At 45.1% G+C, this 25,848-nt stretch overlaps 1 protein-coding gene and 1 long non-coding RNA gene across 13 annotated transcripts in view; one reads left to right on the forward strand and one right to left on the reverse strand.

Moving 5' to 3' along the window:
* Positions 1–5,438, forward strand: part of LOC135921801 (uncharacterized) — a 26,539-nt gene extending 21,101 nt beyond the window's left edge. Inside the window, exon 2 of the long non-coding RNA XR_011515011.1 lies at positions 678–5,438. This is a non-coding gene — a long non-coding RNA (uncharacterized lncRNA). The remainder of the gene's footprint in view (positions 1–677) is intronic.
* The window catches only part of LOC135921799 (uncharacterized), a 24,721-nt gene extending 16,758 nt beyond the window's left edge, over positions 1–7,963 (reverse strand). For 3 of the 12 annotated variants that reach the window (XR_011515005.1, XR_011515004.1, XM_070539816.1), the window contains exons 1-2: positions 7,800–7,963; positions 3,808–3,882 (exon numbers count right to left, since the gene is read on the reverse strand). Coding sequence is in view for 5 of the 12 variants with exons in the window: in XM_070539816.1 (XP_070395917.1) it covers positions 3,808–3,882; positions 7,800–7,943 (219 nt within the window). In the remaining 7 variants the exon portion in view is untranslated. Of the gene's footprint in view, positions 1–1,078; positions 3,883–7,799 lie in introns of all 12 variants that reach the window. The other 9 variants (XM_070539818.1, XM_070539817.1, XM_070539814.1 and 6 more) reach the window with 5 other exon arrangements.
* Between the last annotated feature and the right edge of the window lie 17,885 nt (positions 7,964–25,848).

The following is a 25,848-nucleotide window of genomic DNA, read 5'->3' on the forward strand; positions in this document are numbered from 1 at the left end:
TTTGGCTAGCATGAACCAGAACGCATAGTACAGAAAAGAATGTCACACACATGCACTCACAAACACACATCACTAGAAAAACTACTATTTATTAGAAATGTGATTCCCATTAAAAGGCAGAAAAAGAGCACGCTTGGAGGGACTAAGCAGTGAGCCCACATGACCCATGCTGATAGGCACAGAACCTACACTAAGAATTGGATATTGAATTTCCACTATCTTGTAATAATTTATTTTTCAAGTGACATTATCACCACTTAAATATATTTTTTGATAAGTTATAACCAATAAAACACAGCACCTTCTACTGCCTTTTCCCAAAGGCCTGTGCATGTAGTGTCGAATTAGCATGAAATTTGGCAATCTTTTTTAACAGTAACAGAAGAACAGGAACACAGCATACAAGTTATTGTAAAGTAAAAAAAAAATATGTAGCTGAAGAGAAGTCATACGGAAAGCGAAGTTACTGCTATCACTGACACGTGCAATGAAATGAAAAAAAAAAAGGAATATATCATGATACTGTACACTTTCCATGTGGAAATCTTTTCTGGAAAAGTTATACTTTTCAATGGCTGCAAAACTCTGCTTTAACAGAGAAATGGAAATAGCAGATAACGAGATATGCTGAAAACAAAATACTAATAAAAAAATGCATGCTTGAACTGGTGTTTCAGATTCTCTATGCAAAGGAGGAGCACGAACTGGAGACAGCCATTGCAGAGCTTCAGTCCTTGCCTCATATGCCCTATGTTTAGAGAGTGAACACGTTTCTTTTGCGCCAATGTGAGTGGGTGCTCTTGTATCGTACTGGTGTGCTAACAAGAGGCCAAAACACAACTATTCGGAGGCTTCTGTCCGTATTCTAAAGGACATCATCCTAAACAAAACAAAAGCCTACAATGCAGTAGCTTTAATTGAATTTGTGATTAGTAATTGGGAGAAATATTTCGAAACACGGCTGCTGCGCCACGCACACAATCGGGAACCTACCCACCGAATTGGCTATGAGCACCTTCTGCAAAAAATGCCGGAATCCCCCCCAAAATCAATTCTAGAAGTAGAACAAAATTGCTACCATGTTCCGAATTCTTCTGGAACTGGGACATATGAGGTATGGGCGGACATTGGGCTATGCAGCTGCAGGGCAGGGAACCAGGGTGCTTTCTGTAAGCACCAGGCTGCTGTGCAACAAGCCTTTGGTGGTGCTTTCCCGAACAGCCCGGAGCTGACAGTTGGAGACCGCACAGAGCTTGGCCAGCTTGCCCTCGGAAAGCGTTGTCCAGCAGCAGGCTTTTTCATGCCTTTGACTGCACATGCCCTCACCTTGGCACCCTCATCTGTGTGCGAAGCAGGACCATCGACTTCGCACAAAGACGTAGGGCAGGAGACGCAGACAATTTCCACAGCGCCAGAGGTGCAAGGAGAGATGGCTGACTTGGGCCGAATACATCTGGTACGAGGTTTTGATAGCATTTTCCTTTATAAAATGTGACGAGCTCAATTCTGAACAGGTTTGATTCAACACTATCAACATAGAAAAGATGCGTCCATCACACAATTACACCAGCATTTATAGTATTATGCATTACACGACTTGTCTATATCCACTAATTCTTCTTAGTATTGATTTGAAAGTTAGGTACTTTGATTTTACTAGCTGTTCTCTCTGCTTTCTACAGCAGTGGGATGAGTAAATTTTTTTTCCTATACACTACAGTTGTTCCTTTTGTCAACCAATGCATGACCCTTATCTCCTTTTCAAACTTCATTGCCACCAAAAAGCTTCTGCCTAAATGCTTAGGTCTAGCATTATACAGCTCTTATAGTGTGCTAAGTATATCTAGAAATGTGAATAACTTTTTAAGATATCCAATTAGGGCTACATACAACTCTTCCACCTTTTAGCTTACTTAACCTAGCCAGTGCCACTCGGCTTCCATTACCAGTTGGTGCCCAAACATCAATAATGGGTAACGCGTCCAAAGGAAGGCATTCACTTTAAATGATTAGGAGGGGGAACAGTGATAAGCTCATGTGGCTTTCTTTTTTAACAAAAAACGTTACCATAATTTTGGCATGCAGTAAAATACCTACAACTTTTGAAGAATATCACTAAGCTGTCATTCAGGAGCAGACACTGACTTATATCTCCATTTCTTCAAATCAAAGGCAGAAGATTAGAATTTATGGGTTATGAAGAAATTTAGCACAAATTTGATGGTGCCTGTGAGTTATCAATTTTCTAATCTACATGCCTATAGATGCCAATTGGAATTTTAGCATCTCAATTTCTGTGCAAGCAAGTGGCACTTGATGCATTGTAAGAAGTGTAGCCCTTATATCTCCATTACCTGCTCATTGCATCAGGAACTGTATGAAATGACAGGTTTGCTGCAACATTCTATTAGTCCATGTGATAGCCTGTCACAAATCCAACCAAGTGTATAGACTATGAAGGGTTGCACAATACTGTTCCTCCCCTAAGTGAAGGCTTTTGTACTTTAAGGTAGATATGAGACATAACTTTACTAGTAGTTTTGAATATTGTGCAATTATATATTCACAACAAAAATAGTTTTTCAAAGTGTAATAGTAATAATCGGTCTTTTTGATTCCGCTTCGTCGCAATACTAGTGTCATGCAGTGAAGCATATATACCATGCAGTGAAGCATACCAGGAATGCAAGAGGCACTGTAAAAGAACCTAGAATGCATTCGCTTACGTGTATGCAGGCGCTGGCTACAGTGTCAGTATGAGCACCAAGATGTCTATTAAGTGTAATTGAGATGTCTAATTAAGGTGAAAGCACTGTTATGGCACCATCCCCTTTATACTTCTAGTCATAGCTGTAGTCTAATTGTTAATGCATGCACTGTTTTACTTTTGTTTCTTCTCATTAACTTACTGCATTCACAAAGGCAGTTGCACCATGCTTTACTATCAATTAACCTCTTTATAGTTTTTTACATTTATTTAACAAGTCCTACAGTACCAAAGTTTGATCTCATTCTTCCACAGAACAATTAGTACAATATTCAGTAGTTACATTCCATAAGCCCCTGTTTCACCCTGATAAATTAAAAAAGTTCACTAATTCATTCATTCAAGTTTGCAGTGAATTCTCTACACAACAGCTATTCAATATTCGATTGAGAAAATGTTCATCCAAAATCAATATTTGCTAGCTCAAAATCTACTATTCGCACATTCAAAAAAAAATTACTGTGTGCAAACAGCTTGTGCATATTGTGGCCTCTACAGCACCTAAAATACACCTTTAGGTGCATTTTTTGGGTGCTTAATACAGCCTTTTTTTTAATGGCTAATATACAATCTCTATCTATAGCTTGTAGATTTCTAGAATATGTACTCTGTTAAGATGTCCACAAACTAGAACATGACTTGAACAACTTATCAAAGGAGTGTATTTTTGATGGCTTCATCCGTCTGCGTCCCTGTTCTCTTCTTTGGCTTTTTCTTTTAACACATATGTAAGTGCGTTGGCTTTAGCAAACATCACTTCAAAGCAAAAAACATTTGTTGGCTTAAAGGACTTTCAAGATTTAAACATGTTCATTTACGTGACTTTTTGCAGGACCACAAAAAAGAGTGTGCTGCATTCAATGAAGCATACCAGCGCGCCCGTGGACTTGGTGAATGCATTCCTCAGTATGCTGCTGTTATCAAGTCCATAACAGAAGACCTGTTAAAGTTGAACACCAGCAGCGCTGTGTTTGCATACATGTTGAGGCAAAAGGCCATGGGAAGGGCTATCAGGCACGGTAACAAAATTAAGGTACAACCAACAAGCTTGGCAAGGCGCCGACCTGGCCTACCGAGAGGTTCGGGACGCATTCCTGCCGGCCGACCAAGAACAGCTGGAAAAAGGAAAACAAAACGTGGGCATGTGCTCAGCCAAAGTGTGCGGGATGATGTACCTGGGGCCAAATGCCATTAGGAACTCAAACTTTATGGAGACCTCACAGTTGACCCACTAAATATGTCTCAGCATGCTTAAGGACAGTGAATACGTTGAACACACATCATCTGTCATCGAAAATGCCCATTTTCGGCCTGCACTAGGATGATGTTTAAGCAGTAATTGTAGCTCACAAAGTCTGATTGCAGTGGTTACTAATGCTAACGTGCCCCTTTCCTTTTGCAGTTTATTTTTATGAAATTGCATAGCCAGCTGCTCCTGAACCCTATATCAATTGTCTGTCCCTTCTTGAGGTGGTTTAAATACTTCATGCAGCATCCGCACATTACCAAGAGTCCACCTCTAGTTCTGTTGCCTTCATCGTGCCATTGCTTCAAGCGACTTTTCAAGGATGATATTGCTATTTGTATTGAAATCTAGCACTAATATTGTAAGACTGAGACTAACCAAGCTGTCAAGCGCTTTTTATTCCAAAAAGGAAATGCCCCAGCTCATGCGTGAAGAAGTAGAACAGGGAAGATGATGATGGCTATGTACAAATTAAAACGACGAAGTATGTTAATAGTGCTTACAATATCTAGGTTTGCAATCAAAAAGATGTTTACTGAACATGGGCCATGAATGCAGAAAGGTCCGTAGCGATGAGCACTGGTTCAGGTCGAGCACTGTCTCGTGCTCTGCATTGGCGAGCCTGCTTGCACTTCAGCTGTCCTCTACTCCTTCATTTTGTGTGTAAAAACCACCAGTGCTGTGGTTATAGTTAGTTGTAGGGCTAGCTTCTGTTTATCAGGCAGGGCTTCTTGATTGGTAGCAGTAAGGTACAGCCCAAAGCATTGTATGAATAGCATCTGTAAAGCTTGCAAGTTGCCAGCCTTGCGCATAAGTTGTGCTTCAAACATTGATGCCGCATGGTGGCCCTCGGTTGCTCACACCTCAGTAAATTGTGATTGGCAGTGTTACACTGGCGCTCTTCGTAAGTTTTGTTACTTTGGTCACAGGAACATTTCTAGCTCTGTTTGTGTCGTTCTCAACCTAGTGTGAATAGAGTGTGAATTTTTTAAATATTTAATTCTGGGTTTTAAATGCCAAAACCATGATTTGATCATGAAGCACGCCATTTTAATTTTTTTTGTAGCGTTAGTCCTGTGTTGATTAGATACGCGACCAGCACCAATACACGCCATGATGCAACATCAAGACATGCCTTGATGCAACAGAAATGCATAATATAGGTAGACGGTGCACTGCATGAAAAAGGTAACCATGGAAGAGACGTAAGATGAGCTGAACAAAATGCTATCTTCGTTCTGTACCATATCTTTTTGGCATTGTACAGCTCTTTATTTTCTTTGCCGCCTCTCCTCTGTGACTTCACTTTTCACCTTTTGTTCTTTGTTGTACTGTCTGTTACGTTTTTGCAGCGCAAATGTGCCAAGTTGTTTTGCAACTGCTGTTGACACATTTAAAGATTAAATTGTTTTCATTGGCAGCCTACTATTCTTTCTTGTTTCTCTTTAACAACAATCTGCGTCCTTCGATATTGACACACAACATTTGCTCTAATCATTTAGTGAAGTTCTTATAACTGAGTACTGACAATGGACATCACATTCCAGCTTGAACAAGCAAATGAGACTAATGATCATGAACCACCTCTTAGTAAACATACCATGAATTATACTCAAAACATTTCACATGAAATATGTAAGCCAACTAAGCCGCCATCCATCATACTTCTATTTTTGCCAAACTTACCAATCACTATCTCAAAGATCTGTTGCCCTTTCTAAACAAGAATCTGAGCATTTTTTTCCATGTCAGTGTGGATTCATCTAGAGTTACTGATGCGCTTGGCTGAAGTTACAGTGTCTGCGCTTATGATCCTCACTACTTTTATTGTTTATATATTTACTTGAAAACATAAAATAAAAGGTGACAATGAATACACATGGCTAAAAGGTGAAAATATTAATGTTCTTAGATCTGGCAATTGTTCCTTCTGCAAACTGTAACTGGAGTAATATTACCATTTAGGTAAGACATTCAGTAGGATAGTCTTACCTAAATCTAAGGTGGGGTTAGTTTTCTTTATTTAGATTTGTAAGGAAGTGAGTATCGGCATATGTGCATGTCTTAGTTCTGTGTACATGCAGTCCAGCTAATATGATTGCATTAATGTTTACAGCTTACAAGCACTCACAGATTAGACAAGTGGGCGCGAGGCCAGCAAGTTAGTTTTTTGATAGCTACATGAAATAAGTGCAGGACATATGCAAGTTATCTATTTTTCGCACTTTGATTTGTTTACACCAAGACAAGTCAATAGCGTGCAGGAGACCATATTCAGGCATGCCTTGTAGCAAGGAATTTTTTAAGGTACTGTCACGCACTGGCTGGAGCGCTCCAGATGGCAGAAAAAAAAGCAACAAATGAAAATAAAGCTTTATTTTGGCAAGCTTGTGCCCAACAGGAAAGCCAAGAATAATTCATTAGCAGTGATGACAGAAAATGTATTCTGTAATCATAATATGAAATCCCACAGGCGTCAGCTGTCGTTATTTATCTCAATATCATCACACTTTCATAAGTAATGGCAGCAATGGGGTAAACTGCAGAACAAACACAATCATCTTCAAACTTGCACATAAGATGATATGACGAACCCACTTTCCTTGAAAGAACGGGAGTACTCAAGACACGTGCACAATCCGACTTCACTAGTGCATCATCATGCGACAGTACAACAGAAGCTAGAGCTCATTTGCCCAGTGTCAGATACATGGAGAGTATGTGAACTCAATGTTAAAAGTAATCTGACCAATGGAGCCTCAAGGTACGGCATGCAGCCAACTATGTTAGGACATATTTTGATAGCAATATGATGTGGCAATTCATTATTAAGGAGTTGAAGAACAAGGCTGAGGGCAGTGCCCTGCAGCACACGGGATGAGACACATGCAAAAGGCGAGTTATTTCAGTTACAAGACTTGTTAAAGGGACACTAAAGCAATTATTAAGTCAAGCAAAAGTGATAGATCAGTGCTTGAGAATCTCTAAGGCGTCAAAAACTGCACCTAGAGTCAACCAGGTATTAATTATATGAAAGAGTTAAATTCAAGGTAAATAAAAATATGTTTACACATTGTATTTTTTAGCAGTTGAAGAGAGTAAACCCATACTTCAACTAAATCACTTGTAATTTTTTCAAAAGACCCAAACCGTGACCACAGTGGTTGAATGTAGTACTCCAAACAGGAAAATAGAAGCCAAGTAAATCATCAATTTTGGCACAGCATGGTACAAAAAATGATCACAAAAAAAAGTAATAGAGCCATTAATCACATGAGTGAAATCGGGAAATCTAGCGTAGAAAACGTTTCTACACGAAGCTAGGGTACATAAAACTAAGACCACATTATGATAAAAATTGAAATTCGTTGAACGCGGCGCGTATACCACGCAACGTGGGTTACAAAAACGGCTAAGTTCTGACTTGGTGTTGCAGAACTTGGCGGCTGGACACATATTTCGCGACGAAAAACGTGGCTCGCGACTTACAACACCAGTCAGAAGCGCGTTAGCAATGAAAAAGCATGTTTCGTGGGCTGATCTGTTTCAAATGCCACAATTTTTCCCAGTGTATTTGCGACTTCTTCAGTGAAGCTGAGACAACAGCATCAAAAGACGGAAGCGTACGCTTAATCTCCTGTGAGAAACGCGGGTTACTGCACCAGTATAGCGTTCAGTATATAACGTTTGCCTTCTCCCAGCCCACACAACAGCAAGACGCAGCCGCCACACAGCGATGCCAAACTATCACACCAAGTTCAGAAACAAAAACAAGGAAATGCTTACCTCTACACTCTGCGTAGACCCGCAGTGTATGCGCACAAAAACAACGGAGTTCTTGCCGAAGACCCAAACGCGCAGAACGGCGGGGCGTCGCCGAAGGCCGTTGGCGAGCTGGCGAAGCAGACTGCGCGCCCAGGCGTACCGCATCTCCCTAGTGCCTAGGGACGTACCTAGTAGGATCTAGGGCGCGTGCCGTGCCGCTTCGGTGAAAAAGTACCTAAAACGGTGGTTCGTGCGAGCACCGTATAGTGGCGCAGCGGTCGAGCGCTGGGCTTGGGCGTAAATAGAAACACGCGGTGGTCGCTAGGAGTCACTGACTCTACTTTAAAAAAAAAAATTTCCAGTGACTCTACTTAAACGGACATAAGTGGTGCCTACAGTTTCCTACAAAAATTCTTGTAGGAAACTCTATGGTGCCTACGACAACGTGAATAGGGAACGCCTGTGGAACATATTAAAAGCTGAAGGTATCGGTCATGAGGTAATTGCTTTTCTACAGGAAATATATCGAGAAAATAATGTTGAAATAACATGGGAAGGAATTAAGAGTACGACAACTGTCGAGGTTCACAAAGGATTAAGGCAAGGTTGTCCTCTATCACCGCTGCTGTTCATGCTTTATATGATAAGCATGGAAAGAAGGTTACAACGAAGCAATCTAGGGTATAATCTGTCGTACAGATTAGGCGAAAAGGTGCTGAGCAACGACTCCGGGTTTAATGTATGCGAACGATATTCTACTGTTAGCAGATAGCCAGGAAGATTTGCAAACTCTGGTTAATTACTGTGGAGACGAAAGAGACAGTTTAGGTTTCAGTTTTAATGCAGCTAAGTCCGGTGGGATGTTTTTCAACGATACCACTGATCAGGAGCTTACAATACAAGGCCATGAAATACCCTGAGTGGCCGAATACAAATATCTCGGGGTATGGATAAACAAAGGGCAGATGTACACGGCAAAGCACGAAGAGTCTCTCATAGCAAAAGGATGCCGCGATAATGAAACATAAGGCATTGTGGGGGTACAACAGGTATGGGCGTCTTGCGCTGGAGTTTGAGGTATAGTAGCGGCGCCTGGTGGCGGCGCGGGAAACGACGTCTGGGTCGTACCAGCTTGGGTTGTCCGCTCTGTTTACATTGTGCCGTCCGCGCTTTTCTTCGCTACTCGTTCTCATGGCGCTCCGTTTTCGACGGCGGCAGATCGCCTGCTTGCGCAACAGCGATGCAAAGATTGCCGTGCGGTTTCAAGAAGGTTGCCGACGCCGACAGCTTTTTTTTCGTGGCGGCAACCTCACGATAGGGGAGCGTCTGCTTCCGAACGTGTATGGCGTTAAACAAATTGTGGACGGTGATGTGAGAGTGAAAGCCAAGTGCGTGCCACAGGTATCCGACAAGATCGTAGACGACGTCGAGTCGAGGTACGCACAATGTTCAGAAATTTAGCCACTTTTATTTCAATTACAACATAAGTCACACTGGCAGCAGGAACTTCTGTTGTCATACTACTCGATGACTGCAGATCCATTGGGCTGCTTCTTGACGGTTCCGTCACTTCACAAAGGCATGTTCTGGAGTCTGTTTCACACGTGTCTTGCTGCTGCTCAAGAACTGTGTCGCTGCAGTACGAAAGCACATGTCCCGGTGGTGCTGACTGCTGAGAAGACTGTTGTGATTGCCATTGGTCTGTTTGGCGCCGCTTCCATTTGCATCGCATATAAGTGAAACAGTATGTGTGCCTATTTGTTGTGGGGATTAAGGTACTCCCAATAATATGTTTGCAAAGGTAACGTTCCTGTGAGTGTGTGCATATATTATTCTACGAGAGTACTGGTACCACTATACAAGTTATGATACTTGCACACTTACATACTTAGAAAGCATGGGCAAACAACAAACATAACGCACACGTCTCGAGCGGATGCTTTCCGATCTGCCGCTTCCCGACGCACGCGACGACTGCGGCTTGCATTAAATACGGTCTGCTACAACACAAAAGTAGCGCGCGGCCCCTTTCGTTACCTGCACAATTAGTAATTTAAATGCAGCGTTTGGAAAAGGAAAATAATTCTCTTGAGCTCGTCCATGCCGATCGCGAGGGAAGGCACAGTGCAATCAAATAAATTCGGGAGTTCTAAGTGCCAAAACCACGAAATCATTATGAGGCCCGCTGTAATGGGGAGTCTCAGGAATACTTTTAACCTCTGGAGGTTCTTTAACGTGCACAAAAATCAAAGCACAAGGTAACAAGGGTGTTCTTGCATTTTGCCCCTATCGAAATGTGGCCTCCGTGGCTGGGAATCGAGCACGCGTCGTAGAGCTTAGCGGCGCAACACGCATGCATTTACCGCTAACAAACGGCGGGTGCCACCACAATTCAACAATGCGACACGACTAAACAAACGGCCGTGCACTAAAAACAGGCATATGACTATTCCGCTTTCAAGATATTACACGCGAATGCGAAAGTATTGGACTTACTTGACTCGGCGCACTGCAGTTATCCATGCTTGTCGTCTGTCCTTCTCGCACCACTTCCCAGGAAATCTGTAAAACTTCACAGGCGGCGTACGGCCTTTCGTGTTTTCGAGGCTGCTGTGGCAATCAACAACACATCAGTATTGCGTGCCACCTTTCCTGACTGATGAGGTCGCACTCGGCATCGCAAAAACCACGCGCACGAGCGCTACCGCCGTACAGAACACGGGCGCGCGCTAGCGCAGCGACGACCCTCGAAACTTTCATCGGTCCGCTAGGGGAGCATTCGGCGCTGGTGCCGCGCGGGCAAATAACACCAGAACACCGTGAATTCAAAGGGCGCCGCCATATTGATGAGCGCCGGTCGCGCCATCTATCCCAAGCGCCGCGAAGTAGCAGGCCTGGGCTGCCACGCCGGGAGATGCGACCCGGCGCGAAAGCGAAGCTTGGGCTTTTTAGCTGGGCGGAAGGCGTATTTCGCGTTTTAACGCGATAGCGTTAAGGAGCTCGTGTCGCAGAAAAGCCGGTGTCGTCGGCGTCGGTGGCGTTGACCGTGAGCGGTAAATCACGGCAGGCGCTTCATAAATAAAAAGCAACTTCCAAGATTGGCCCGGTGGGAATCGAACCAGGGTCTCCGGAGTGTGAGACGGAGACGCTACCACTCAGCCACGAGTTCGATGCTTCCAAGTGGTGCAAACGCGCCTCTAGTGAATGCGGTGTTGCCTTCGAAACGAGCCGTGGAAAGTTATAATGCGGTGTATATCGGTAATTATGAACATGTAACGTACAGAAGTCGCAATTACACGAGTTGCGAAGTGAATTTCCGCTGCATTTCTTCTGCGCTTTCCGCACACGCAGAGCCATCTTGCGGCAAACACAGAAGACTCCCTCCTCTCAATGTACGGCGCTGCCCCGACAGGAGGCGCGCCGCGCCCGCATTGGGACCACTGCCAGGCGCGTCGCGGGACTCCCTCTCCCCTGACGACGCTTCGCCGTGCTCCCGGTTTAGATTACTATCTATCTCTCTGCCCGTGCCGATCACGACGTTTGGCTGGCGTAGATCGTTTCCCCTCCGAGACACCGAGTTCTTTGGTTCGTTCCGTTCGCTCAGGCGCACGTTTCGTTGCCGCGCCGAACGCTGCGTTGCTCGACGCTCACCGCGTGATAGGTGGGCGCTAAGTCCGATGCGGGGCGCATCGTAAGTGATCGCTGTGCCGTAGCGCATTGTCTTATACCCCTTGGCGGGTCGACGGGAACGCTGTCGCGTCCCACTCTTGAATGCGAAGCTTAAGCGTCCTCCAATTTTTTTTCTAACCTGTCATTTTCGCTGTCTGGATTCTATCAAACTTCAAGGCCTCATGCAAGTCCGCAATGGCCACACTGAGTGCTGTGCAGACTGCAGAACCGAATACATCGGGTAGGTACGCTATTACGTTTGTACAAACCGCGCGCTATATGCTAGAACACGTGTGAGCTTTTTGGCACGTAACCTGTGAAGGAATTTACAGCACTGTGTTGGTGCCATATATTATTAAAGCACGCAGAACACTGTCATCTGCACTTTCAGTTTGGTCTTGTTTGTCATGGTCTCTACTGGGTTGGCCGCGTTTGGCAACCAACTGGCGAGGTCGTTTGACTGCCTGGTTAGCAGACGCCTGCCCTTCACCACCTGCACATTGAAAACAAAATAGATGTTATAGTAAGAAGGGCTGTAGTTCTTTCCCATATGCCATCACTGTTGCGAAGATATAAAGCCCTCTCAAAATTAAATAGAAAATACACCAGGCTAATTGTATCCTGCAACCACTTAAGAGTACAACATTCAGAACAAAAGCCTACAGCACTCGAACAAGCAGCATATGATGCTAAACCTGCACTCATTGGAAAGTGAGGTACTACAGTAGTTATAATGTTCAACTACATGTGCATTCAAAGCCCGTATAACAGGGCGAGCATGACAGATGCAGGTGTTGTACAGTTGCACAAACCATGACAGGGCACGTAAAATTACCATCCCTACTTAAAGCTGCATCATCAGGACCCCTTTGGTACAAGACAACTACAGCACCTGCATTCCAAGAAATTAGCCCCACCAACTGCAGCTACCTGGTACCAGACCTGTTTCGCTTGTGCGAGGCCATCGGATTGTTGGCGCTCCCTTAGAAAAGAAAACAGTAAAAAAAAACTAGTGAGAACGATCAAAATTTTGTTACAAAATACAAGAATAATTAAGCACTTTATTTTCCTCGCCATATGAACGGAAATATTTTGCGCTTTGCCCCGCATAACAGCCCGCACGCAGTTTAGAGCTCAGGAGGCTCAAATGAATTCGTTACGAATGACACCTGCAACACCAGCTCGTAAAGGTAGGTGCGCTGCAAGAACACCTTCGGCGACGAGTAGTCGTCGTTTACGTTTTTGTGGACGCATGCTAAGTGACGAGCAGACTTCGGTTTACTTTCACTAGCAATAACGCTCACCAGCAAGGCCTACAACTTGTCGTTCACGCTTAATGGTCATTCCGTGCACCAGCTGCAAGTATCGCTAACCGCAAACTCAACTGTTCCGCTTAACCGTCGGGAGCTCTGCCTGAATGAAAACACGAAAAGGCTTGCCTTTTTGTTATAGCCAAGGCGAAGCACCGGCGCGGGATTCTGCTCTGTAGGCTTGTTGCCCAGAAAGTGCTCGGAGCAAACCTGCGTGTTACACGTATTACGTTCGTAGGGCGCAAAGTTGAACGTGGCACCAAAATATACACGGATCGAATACACTCGTGCATTTTCACTGGGTTGGTAGTTCTTCCTATTCACTGCAGCTATCCACCGGTGGCGCAGCTTGGCATTCTTCGTTGCGGATGGAAATCGGCGCAGGCTGAAAACACCGCACCGGCACGATTCCCTACGTGTGTTGTGCTCTTCGCAAACAGCGCTAAGCGACCTGCTCCTTTTCCGCTGGTTGTTTTGGCATCCAAACACGACGCAATGATGCCCAGATGACTTCTTCTACTTTGGATCCGTGTGAACGGGCACATTTCCGCACTTTGGAGCCCTAGAGCTGGCGCTTGCCATGTCTACCGGTCGCCGGCGAACACACTTTGGCAGCCCAGTACAAAACGGCGCCGGTCGACCGGGCAACCCGGGTGCGAGAGTATGCGTTCGGTTAGTCTGGGTGCGAGACTAGCGTGTTCTGGTCTATAGGACAGATGGCCGCTACTACAACGCAGGCATAACTACTTGTTTTAACATGCAGTCAACAAAGATCGCAGGAGGCCCGCCGTTTCGCGGCATGTCGAAAGACCGCTGCCGTCGCGGCGCATACGATCGTGCGCTCGAGCAGTTCCGTACACATGATGTCTGCTTATCGCCGCTGTGGATTCATTTATAGCAAGCATTTCCTCGCGTTTGTGCGCCTGAATCTAGCAGCTAGCGTGCAAACCTTACCTGAAGTTCCACTTCGTACGCGACTCGCTTCACTTGCGATTGACACGGTGCTAAAACTTCGCCGCCCAATTCTTGAACGGCGCACACGTATTCGGCACTGCATAATTTCTTGCCCTTACGCAGCCTGCCACCCCTGAAAAAATCTTCGGCGCCCGATATTCGCTGCAGGCCGTGAAACAACACAACCGAAAGTGGCGGGCCCATAGTGTAAACGTGCTTTCCGAAGCAGACGACCGAGCTTGGTACGACCCATTTTAGCGCAGAGGGCGCTTTTTAGCACCTTTTTCGCAGCGCCCCCTGGGCAATGCAAGAGCCCCCAGGTATGAGGTACTGGGAGGTATTTGGAAGGGATCGTAATGGTGCCAGGGCTTACTTTCGGGAATGCGGTCCTGTGTTTAAGGGCAGAGGTTCAGTCGAGACTAGAAGTAAATCAGAGAGCTGTGGGAAGGTTAGCGCTATGTGCCCACGTACGGGAAAACCACAAACGAAGCAGTACAGGGAAATATGGGCTGGACATCGTTCGAAGCACGGGAAGCTCGGAGTAAAATCCTATACGAAAAACATCTGAGAAAATTGGAAGATAACAGGTGGGCAGCTAAGGTGTTTAAATACCTATACAGAAAGAGTATTGACTCACAATGGCGGAAAAAAACTAGGAAGCTAACCAGCAGTAAGTATGCCAGACACGAGGACGAAGAAAGACAGAGCATTAAACGACAGGTTAAAAGCGCGGAAGGTAGAAATTGGATAAATTCAATGGAAAAGAAGCATAGAGTGAAACTATATCGATACTGGAAACAGCAGATCAGGAAGGATCGTTTTATATATGATAACTCAAGAGGCAGTGCCCTATACTCTTTGAAGCTAGATCAGGATGTCTTAGAACGCGGAGCTATAAAAAGAAATTTAACGAAGAGGACACACACGTACTGTGTGGGGTATATATCATAGAGTTACCATACTGACTCTAGAGGACAAGCTACCCATAGCATAGACACGTACGGCCGCTCGATGAAAGCGCACAGGTGTGCGTTTTCATCGAGCGGCCGTGGCATAGAGTTTCCTACAAAATTGTAGGAAACTCTATATGGCCATTTTCGCCGACTGTTTTCGGGTGCACGAATGTTATGTTGCTTCCGCATCCACTATCGCATTTCGCGCGCTTTTCTAAATTGGCCCCGCCGACCGTACTCCTGTAGTTCTTGTTAGACGATGAAGAGGTAGAAGCACTTGACGCGCGGCGATGGGGGCAGCAGCAGCGGCTAAGTTAAGCTCCGAAGGCGTCGCACTCGAGCGTGCTTCTTTCGATTTCGGAGCGCGCTAACCTCCATGGCGCTAACTTAACGCTCCCGATATGCCGATACCTTTCCGATGGGAAGTAGAGGCTTCGGATTGGCATTCTGTTGACTGGCGAACTAGACTACAAGCATTTTTGGAAGTTTTGGTTTCGCTCCAAGCGCAATTGCTATTGGCGGCGAGGAGTTACGGAGTCACCACCTATAAGCGCCCCGCTGGCGTAGTATGAGGGATCATGCGGCGCGCTCCTCAGGTTTTGCTGTCAGCGCTCACTGAAAACACCCCGCGCGAGCTCTCCCGGACATTTCTGAAAGTACTTTCGAAACGAGAGAAGTTTATTGCTGTCTAAATAATAATCTTGGGCAAACTGAAAGCACACAATCGTTTACAGACGCTATATCTCTTTACCGAATACGTACAGTGAACGCCACTGCGCGCGGCCACCGCGATGCATGGAGTCTTCCTAACCGGCTTCTTGCGTGAAAGGTAGGTAAACGCTGAGAGCAAACTATGTGAAATATGTTCTTATAGTGTTTGTATAACTAAATGGAGCGTAATAGAACGAAGCCTCAATGCAGCGATCGCGCAGATTCGAAGCGACCGACTGCGCGTCTGCATGCTTGTCCGCGCACTGTTTCGCTTTCTCCGCGCGCGTTTTCGCACCATGCCATGAGCTTTAGGCCGCAGAATACGAGCATTTGACAGTATACAAGCAACCATTGTTGCGTTGGCGCTATCAGAGCTGTTGAAAAACAATTTCATAGAGACTTCGACGCCTACGGGGACTGTGATGTGCGGTCGCGACGATTCAATCTTTTTTTTTTCTTCTAAATTCTTTGACCTTTCAATATTATTTCTCGAGTTGCGTCGCAGTGTATATTTATCGGTGTTCTGAGCCTGCGATTTCCTGCTCTTCTTTTTTTGTAATCCAGTGCATTAATTTATAACACAATCAAGACCATATGCCATGCTCTTCTTTATTGTGCTTCTTACCGCTCCCTTTCCACTCCAGTGAACTTGCCAGTATCTATAGCATCGACAAGTTCATAGACCAAACCGTTATGACATTAGTCGGGCAGCGGAATCGGGCGAGCGTCTCAGTGCGCGTTTTCCGAACATCGCAGACCCGCCGCCGTAGCAGAAATCTTCCTCGCGTCTGTGCTTGCTGCATACCCGAGTTGTAGCCGATGACTGTTTGCCGGTTTTATGTTTCGCGATCCAAGCTTCACGCAGCTTCTTGTCCTGCGGCTACGTGTGAACAAGGCTGACACCGACCTCCGTTACGTGCGTCCGGCCTTGCGGCATCGAGCAGTAGCCTACCATGTTGCGCGCCTTCAAAGCGTTGTAAAGGGGACACTCAAAGCAGGAAAATTTCGCCACTAAATGAGTACCGCAGCGTAGGAGGGAATTTAAACTCGTTTTCAGCTCGCTTCGGCGCTCCCGAAGCAGCCGACGCGGCCGCTATGCCCACGTGATCCCTCCTATCACGTCACGCCGACGGTGGCGCCAGCTTTTCCAGTGGTGGAGCTCGAGGCTAAAGCTCTCTGCTTTTGTTATGTTACTCGAAGTGGCGATAACGCGCTGGGCCAGCGGCTGAGATGATGTTTTTGTCGCGGTGTGGTGTCGGAGCCCTGAAGAGAAAACGACGGCATCGTAAATGTTGAAGGAACATGCTTTGATCGTTTGGACTGGGTTTGTTAAGTGTGCGTTACGTGCTTTGTGAAACTTCAGAATAGGAAAAAGAAGGCACTACTGATACAAAACACAGACAGTTGTACTTCCAGTGGCTTGACAATCAAATTTTATTCAAGGCTTCAGTATGCATTGCTCGTTTATGTGCTCATTGAAATGTGTCTTTTAGGACTTTGAGAACACAAACTTACTTGTGGTAGAAAAGGTTGCTGCTTCCTGGCTGTAGTCTAGTGTCGCAAGATGTGTAAGTGCAAAGTCACGCCATAACGCTTGGGAAGCGGTACGTCAGCACATAATATACTGAAGCATACTCGTAGGAGGCCACTAGCGTCCTAGATAGCACTGCAGCAGATGTGCTTAAAAGCAGTTGAAGACGTTCAGCAATCGTGACAGCCGACGCATGTCTTTCGAAAGAGCGAGAGAGTTCGCAAGTGCCTGTCATCTGCGAAAAAAGTCTCGCGTTTGCAGCGAGCAGGCGTCGTAGCAGACGACACGTAGCATTCCTCTCAAGAGCGCAAAAAAATGTTTGATGAGTACTTTTATATAAGTACATGCACGGTTATTATTGCTGTTGCAAAAATAAATAAATGATTATTTTTTGGCGTTAAACTAGGAACTGAATCGCACAAGAATGCATACCCTGGTGCGTCCTGGGTGATAAATCGCATATAGTTTCGGAGTTTCCTACAACGAAACTCTATGATAAATCGTAGTAAACCATAGAGTTTCACTCCGGCATTCCCATGCATGGATGGATGGATGGATGGATGTTATGAGCATATATAAGCTTGTTGATTTGAACTTTCTCCGCGCTTCTAATCCCTTCGCATTCAACGCAAACGGTATTTTCTAGGTAAATCTCTCTCAAAAGCTGTAGACAGTCGTTACCTGAGCCTTCCCCTTCCAGAGTATCCCACAAAATGTTGCGGTCTACGTTGTTGCATCTACGTTGTTGCGTCTACGTTGCATACCACAGCGCAGCAGCGCCAGATTTCCCTCTAGGTAATGTAGTGAGAAACTCTATGTAGTAAACCTTGCTTCCATCTCAAAGTCATACAAAGTTTATGTAATATGTTGTACGTTGTATCACATATTACGAAATAAAATTATATTTCAAGCGATAATGTATGAGTATAGTTCTGTTTACTGTGCCGCAAGCAAACGCCACTAGTTTAAAGATTGAAGTCAATCCGAAGCCTGTACTTTCCATCATTCCCATGTAGGCAATATAGTGAGAAACTCTATGCATGTAGGTTGAGGCAATGCCTCCTTTACTAGATGCCTGCCGCGTGACCCGAGAAGCTGGTTCCTGCCCCTCTCCTCTTTACTCTTCCCCACCCGGGTTAACCCGGGTTAAAGTCCCTTGATAATTTGAAAGTACCGCCACTCTTTGAACTCTGCCGCCTCCGCGCGACCTCCTCGCCTCCTCCTCGCCCCTTGCGCGTCCCCCCCACGGCAACCAGTTTTGCCCCCGTTTTCCTGCACGAAGATTGGTCTCCCTGCCGTTGCCCTTGGAAACGCGCGGATCTTGAGTTTTGCTTGTGTTTTTCTTTTTCGTTCGCGCCATTTTCCTCCTCAGCACGGCTGGCTCGGCGCTTTAGCTCGGCGTAGCGAACGTTGAAAGCTGTGTTTCCTGCTGTTGCGCATATAACTGCAACAAGAAGCCTGAGCATGGTTATGCCGTTTTTGTGATACCGCAAGGAAAGCGTGACGGCTTGCGCAAGAAGCAGTGGCTGCATAACATCGGCCGAAAGAACTTTGTTCCGACAAAGAACAGCGTTGTTTGCGAGGTGAGGCGTCTCTCATTGATCGTAGCAAATCATATCGCATTGCATCTAGTAATTCTTCCGGCCTGCTCACCAGCGTTTTTGTTGCGGCAATTTGTACGTTGCATAAAAATGCGGTTGCCCTCAGTAACGTATTATTATAAATGTATGAAGACGTTTTACTCATCCTGCCTGAGTGACTAACTCTTCTCTAATTGTTCTAGCTACATTTCACTGAAGACCAATTTGAGCCGCGCATATTACAAAGACTCGGGAAAAAAAAAGCTGAAGCTGAAAAAAGTTTGCTTTCGCTGACTTTCATTGCCATTAATTTATCATTTGTTTAATTCAATCGGTAAGCACTAGTAATTTCCCCTATGTTGTCCTTCGCGTCTTTGTTGGCTTCTCATGATATCTTACCACTGCTGTGTTCTCTTGAGCGTCTCTTTTTCTCATAATTCTACACTAGCATTGATTCTGATGTTGAATATTATATTCAGTACTATTATTATTGTTGTCGAATATTCTATTTTATGTTCTCGGTTACGTGTATCTTGTCAACCAACGTTAGTGCGTGTACATAAAAATAAAACATTCTGCTGACAATGCTGTTTGATTTTCGTTGCTATAAATGTTTTGTGATGCCTAATTCAAATCAAATTTAAATATGCTACAACATAATGTAACAAAATTTCATTGTGAACTATTACAATACGTTATCCAAAGGCGTTTCTCTTGCCTAAAGATATAGAATGTCTTCTCCTACAGATATACCGAGTATTTCTTAACGCTTCCTTGACGGCGACCCCTAAAGAATATTCATTAGATGCCCTTCCTCGGCTTCTACTACTGTAGTCAATGAGCGGTTGCCGGCACCGCTTTTCCACACTGAAATTCCGCAATCGTCCTATTCAGTTTACAGACCACAGCAAAAAAGCTATAACTTTCACATTGTGAAGACAAAGGCATGGACAGTCGATGCACTCGCGACTAATTAAGGCATGCTGAATATATTAACTGCGGTGCACATACGCGCACAGGCAAGAAAAAAGGGTGCCAGGTGTTCTTATTTATCGCCCAAGAGAAGCGAGCGTGAAAGCCTTCTAAAGCCTACTGCGGTAAGACATCCTTCATCCAACTTAATCGGCCTTAATCCCCTCTAATGTACCTTAATCCCTCCTAATTCACCCTAATCCACCTTCATCCACCTTAATCCAGCCTAGTCCTTCTTTATACACCTTTATATTTACTAATGCACCTTAATTCACCATCATTCACCCTAATCCACTTTCATCGACTTTAACCCTCCTTAATACACCCGAATTAATCTTAATCCAATCACTAATCAATCATAACTTTGCTAATCAATAATCATGTCTTATACACGGGTGCACATGCTTTGGTTCGCTTCCCGCCTTCTTTCGGTCACGCGATATTTTCTGTAGGTGACAACACGACCTTGAAACAGAGGTCTAAGACTTTTGCTTAATATGCCGCACACAAAGGGATGTGTCACAAGCAATACTAGATCAGACGCACAAAGTAAAGCATCTCATCATGCGGCAGAAAAACTGTCTGGAGTTTAAACTCGCCTCAAAAGCTCCCTTTACATCGGTATACACCGTTCATACGGCTTTAGGAAAAAACCAACCCCGTCATAAATGTTGCCTCTAGCATTATCGATGCTGTTATTAACATTTCTCAAAATTTTCAACCCCACTGGGGCGCGCAACTGGCCCAAAATAACACGCCTCCATAGAATCCTGCGGCCCGTCCGCGGGAGCCAGGGAGGAATAGCGTGCCGTGCGCAGCCGGCGGGCGAGGAGAATCGAGGAGGAAAGCGCCGTGAGGAGGAGAGTGTCGCTACTTGCAAACATCAAGGGGTTTTAACCCGGGTCGGCTGCGAGCGCTAGCTGCGGTGGCCGCTGGAAACCTAAATCATGTAGCTCAGCCTCCGAGATTTTAGCGGCGTCTGTTGCAATCCCGGAGGCAGGACTCAGAATCTCTCGTCAAGCGATTGGTCGAGCGCGCGCCAGCCTAGTAATCGTCATTTCCTCCGCAACAGGAAGTGGGTCGGCTGCGAGCGCCGTCTCTCTGCGACTACCCTGAACTACGGGAACCTCCGCTCCAATGGGAAGACTAGCGACGCGGCAGGCATCTAGTTGAGGCAACGCTTATGAGAACTCCCGTAGATACTAGCGCCACATTTACCTCTAGGGTATTTATTTAGAAACTGTACGGCATAGAGTTTCTTATTAGTATACCTAGAGGGAAATCTGGCGCTGCGATCGTTCAACCATCATGGGTATAGTGTACTAGAATAATGTCCTAGTGACATGACCGGAAAGGGGCGCGCGTGCCTCTTTCCGTTGACGCCACCAGGTGTCGCCACTGCGACCTTTTCTAGCAGACCGGCTGCTCTCATATTCGCTGCTTTTGAGGCGGTCCGTGTTATTAAGGGTTTTTTACGGACATGGTTCTTTCATTATAACAGAACAGGATTGTATTTAACAAACTATTGTGTAAAGGAAGATTTTGAAGGCCACATCGAGACCATAGTATCGACAATGTCGTCTGCTAGCGTATTCTCGCACAGTCCGGAGCTTTCATTGCGCTCGTCGTATCGCGTGTGCCAGCTGGCAATTCACTGAGCTTCATGTTGCTCATCTACTGCTCGAAAGCCAATATATCTGGGCCTGCCTTGCTTCTATGGAGCTATATTTACCACTCCATTTAATTCGCGTGCTTATCGCAAATGACAGGAAAGTGCGTAGCGACTTCGGCGTTGCGCTGCTAACCCTGCTCGTTGGCTGCACTTTCATAGTGGGAAAATGCAAATGTGTCCGTGTTGCCGGTTATAAAACCCCAGTTGGTCAACATTATTCATGTGTCCCTCCCCCCCTTTACTGCGTGCCTAATAATTAGATCTTAGTGTGTTTTACACATTAAACCCCGGAATGAATTCCTTTTTGACTATGCAATTGCGCACATACAAACTCACAATTTTTCCCGAAATTTTAGCTCCTAAGAAATCCGCCGCATCTTCAGCACATACTGTCAGAGTGACGCTCGAAAGAAATCCAGGTTAGTATTTCTTTTTAATTATTCATAATGAAAATAGCACAGCTATAAATAATTAAGGAACCCTAAAGTGTGCCTTCCCTAGACACCGAGCATCAAATCCCATTATAAGTAACTATTACTGTTAAAACACATGACCAAAAAACACCTTGTAGCATGGAGTTCTAGGAACATCAACTGGGCTTAATATATTTTGATGCCTGGCGCCTTCTTTCATTACACGTACCTATTCACGCTTTTTGTGAAGAAATGTAGCCTGGTTGTGAAGTAGAAAGCAGTGAGTTCTGCTGTGATGGATTCGAAGTGATCAGGGCACCCAAGTTGATGCTGCAGCCTGGCTTTAACAGCACCTAGCTAAAACATCTAAAACACTGTCTGCGTGCAACTCAACAAGACTAAAACAAACTATGAAGTCTTTGTCCAAGTTGATCATGAACTTGTACAGAGGGGAGGCAGGATATGACAAACCACCGTTGTCTTTCATACGGTAAACTCTGCTAGCCTCAAATTTCCTGCTGCCCATTCTGTGATCAGTAGAAAGTTCAGGCAGGCATCACAGCCTGTCTTTAAAATGCACTTTCTCGCCACAACCAGCAATATAGAAAATTAGGCGGCTGTCACTGGATGCTGGAGTCCCAAATACCACAGCAGGTCGAGTCGTTGCACAGTTAAAGTGGCACCAGAGCTTGAGGGAACATTCACTACTTGGAGCGAGCTAATTGCGAATGGTTCATTCTCCGCAAACTGTCCGTTTTCATCTTACGCAGTCTCGACCAGGATCTCGCGAAGTGGTTGGCGGAGCTGACAATCTCCCGCTCTTTCTTCATTTTGTGTGGTCCGTGCGCTCTTACGTGGCTTCGTGCTTACCATAGTTGCACTTTCTGCGGCTGTCCTCTTCCTTCCTGGCCTCTCTTCAACAGGTGTGACAGAAAGGTAGGACGTACAGTTGGGCAGAAGGGTAGGCACCGCGCCAGGCGCCAGCCACAGCTTCCCACGTGGAAGTCGCATTTCGGTGCTATTGATGATGCGGACGTAATCCCTCCAAATGTATCAAGGCTCAAAGTGGCGCTCACATACCACTGAACATAAAAAATTGTAACAACGCAAACACATGCAACCACTAAGTAACAAGGACGAGACACAAGAACACAATTTTTTTGTCTAGTATGCACCAACTCGCCCAGAAAGAAGTTTTAATGAAATACCGCTGAAGATTCAGTGAGATGCTTGTCTGCTGTTCGCAGATTGCGCTTTCCCCTTTCTTCCCAAGTTCATTTTCCGTTGGTGCGGCGAACAATGACGCTTTCGGAACGCCCTGATAATCGCTGTGGCAGCCCGGAGCATATAAATGGGTGCACGTCTTTCTTTTTGTCATCGAACCTCCTGTGCTGCAGTAGATGCAGGGATACGCCTTCTTTTTTCAAATCATCCACTGTTTTTCACAAGCATGGCCGCGTTGAACGTAACACGGCTCGGAAAACACATGGAGCAAACCGGCTCGACCGCGCGCTAGCAGCTAGAAAAAAGCACAGCAGCGCCACCGACGGCGGCTACTGGCATTTGCTTCAGCCAATGCATTGTCCCTTCCTCTTGCTCGCGTCACTAGGACATTATTCTAGTACACTATAATCATGGGAATGATGGGAAGTACAGGCTTCGGATTGGCATTCTGACGACTGGCAAACTAGTCTACAAGTATTTTTTGATAGTTTTGGTTTCGGTCCAAGCGCAATTGGTATTACCTGCAGTGGGACAGTACAACGCAAAGCTCTCTGCCTTTGTTATGCTGCTCGAAGTGGCGATAGCGCGCTCGGCCAGCGACTGGGACGATGCTTGTGTAGCGGTGTGGCGTCGAAGCCGTGACGAGAAAGCGGCGGCATCGTAAACGTTGAAAGAAAATGTTTTGAGCGTTTGAACGTTACGTGCTTTATGAAACTTCAGATAAGGACTAAGAAGGCACTACTGATACAAGATATGTACAGTTGTACTTTAGTGGCTTTACAATACAATTTTATTGAGGGCTTCATTAAGTGCTCGTTTATGTGCTCATTGAAATGCGCGAATCCGAAGAAGTTCGCTTGAAGAACGATCGAGGATTCTTTGTATCAAATAAACAGTGCTGCATCTTACTCAATGACACATTTTCATCATCTTTTTCACATGTTGCATCAATAACCGTTCCTATTATATCTGCACCTGACTTCTTCCAAATGGACCTTATCCTTATCGATTGGGTAGGCATTTGTAAACTCATTCAAGTTGCTAAACTCTCATCGTCAGCTGGCACCGATGGTATCAACTACAAGTTTCTGAAAAACACCCAGACTTATTCATCCATTATACTGTCGTATGTCTTTTCTCAGTCATTGCAGAGCGCCACGCCGGACGACTGGAAGGTGGGAAAAGGTGGTTCCGGTGCTTAAATCTGGTGATGTTCATAGCCCCCACAACTACAGGCCTATCTCATTAACATCAATTCCATGCAAACTTCTTGAACATATCATATATTCTAATGTCGCATCTAGAATCAAACTGTTTCTTCACACCTAATCAGCATGGTTTCCGCAAACACCACTCCTGTGAAACTCAACTGGTCGCGTTTACTAATGACTTCTTTTCCATTTTGGACTGTTCATCACTTGTGGTTTGCATTTTTTTTAGATTTCGCGAAAGCATTTGATACTGTATCTCATCAACTACTACTTCTCAAGCTTAGTAAACTAAACCTAGATACTAATCTGGTGAAGTGGATCGAGTGTTTTTTGCAGGGCCGTAGTACGTTTCAATTAATAATAACTGTGACTCGCCTGCATGCATGCCCCGTAACATCCGGAGTTCCCCAAGGCTCCGTACTAGGTCATCTGCTTTTTCTAATTTATATTAACGACCTTACTGATTCCATTGACTCACAAATTAGACTGTATAATATATGCTAATGATTGCGTAATATACAGACAAATATATAAACCTTCTGATGCAGCCATTCTTCAATCTGATCTGGATAACATCTCCACTTGGTGTCACACCTGGTCTATGAAACTAAATATTGGTAAGTGCAAAGCAATGAGAATAACGCGCACGCCTAACCAGTCTTCATGCACCTACTTCCTTAATAACTCCTCTTTAACTTCAGTCTCTGATTATAAGTATCTTGGCGTATACATTACTGCCAACCTATCATGGAAAAAGCACGTTGAACATATCACTAATAATGCTAACCGCACACTTGGTTTCCTTCGCGGTAATTTTTCCCTGGCTCCTGTGTCCCTAAAACTACTTCTATATATAATACTCTTGTGCGCCCGAAACTATATTGCTTTTTCCGTTTGGGATCCTCACACCAAATCACTCATACAAGCCCTCGAATTCATCAAAAATCGTTCTGTTCGTTTTATACTCTCTAACTATTCTCGTTCAGTCAGTGTAACGCTAATGAAGAAAACATTAGATCTTCCTGACCTTTCCTTACGCCGTCGTATTTCTCGATTATGCCTCTTTCACGAAACATATTTCACCTCTGACACTCTAAAGCAATATCACTCTTTACTACTCCTACTTACTTTGCATCCCGCATGGACCACCGGTTCAAAGTTGGTGTGCCAAGCTGCAGGACTAATCTTTATTTTGATTCGTTTGTTCCGAAGACAAGCGCGGACTGGAACCACCTTCCTGCCTCCGTCGTGTCCATCGCAGTACCCGGAGTCTTCATGTCTGCTGTATACGATCACCTTCATTAAGCTTCCTCTTAAAAAAAAAAAAAGCAATGTATTCGTGTATAGCCATTTGCATTTTTGTATACCCACTCCTCTCTGTAACGCCGAACGGCCCTGAGAGTAAATAAATGAAATGAAATGAAATGAAATGAAATATGTGTTTTAAGACTTTGAGAACACAAACTTACTTGTGGTAGAAAAGGTTGCTGCTTCCTGGCTGTAGTCTAGTGTCGCAAAATGGGTACGTGCAAAGCCACGCCGTAACACTTCGGAAGCGGTATGTCAATATAAAATATGATGAAGCATACTCGTAGGAGGTCACAGGCATCCAAACTAGCAGTGCAGCAGATGTGCTTGAAAGTACTTGAAGACGTTCAGCAATCGTGACAGCCGACGCAACCTTTCGAAAGAGCGAGAGATTTCGCAAGTGCCTGTCGTCTGCGAGAAAAGTCTCGCGTTTGCAGCGAGCAGGTGTCGTAGCAGACGACACTTGCAGCATTGCGCTCAAGGGCGCAACGCTTTGTCACAATACAACATTTTTATTTCCAGAAATACTTGATGAGTATCTTTATATAAGTACATGCACGGT

This window comes from Dermacentor albipictus, chromosome 6 (genome assembly GCF_038994185.2).
Source record: "Dermacentor albipictus isolate Rhodes 1998 colony chromosome 6, USDA_Dalb.pri_finalv2, whole genome shotgun sequence".
NCBI classification, from domain to species: domain Eukaryota; kingdom Metazoa; phylum Arthropoda; class Arachnida; order Ixodida; family Ixodidae; genus Dermacentor; species Dermacentor albipictus.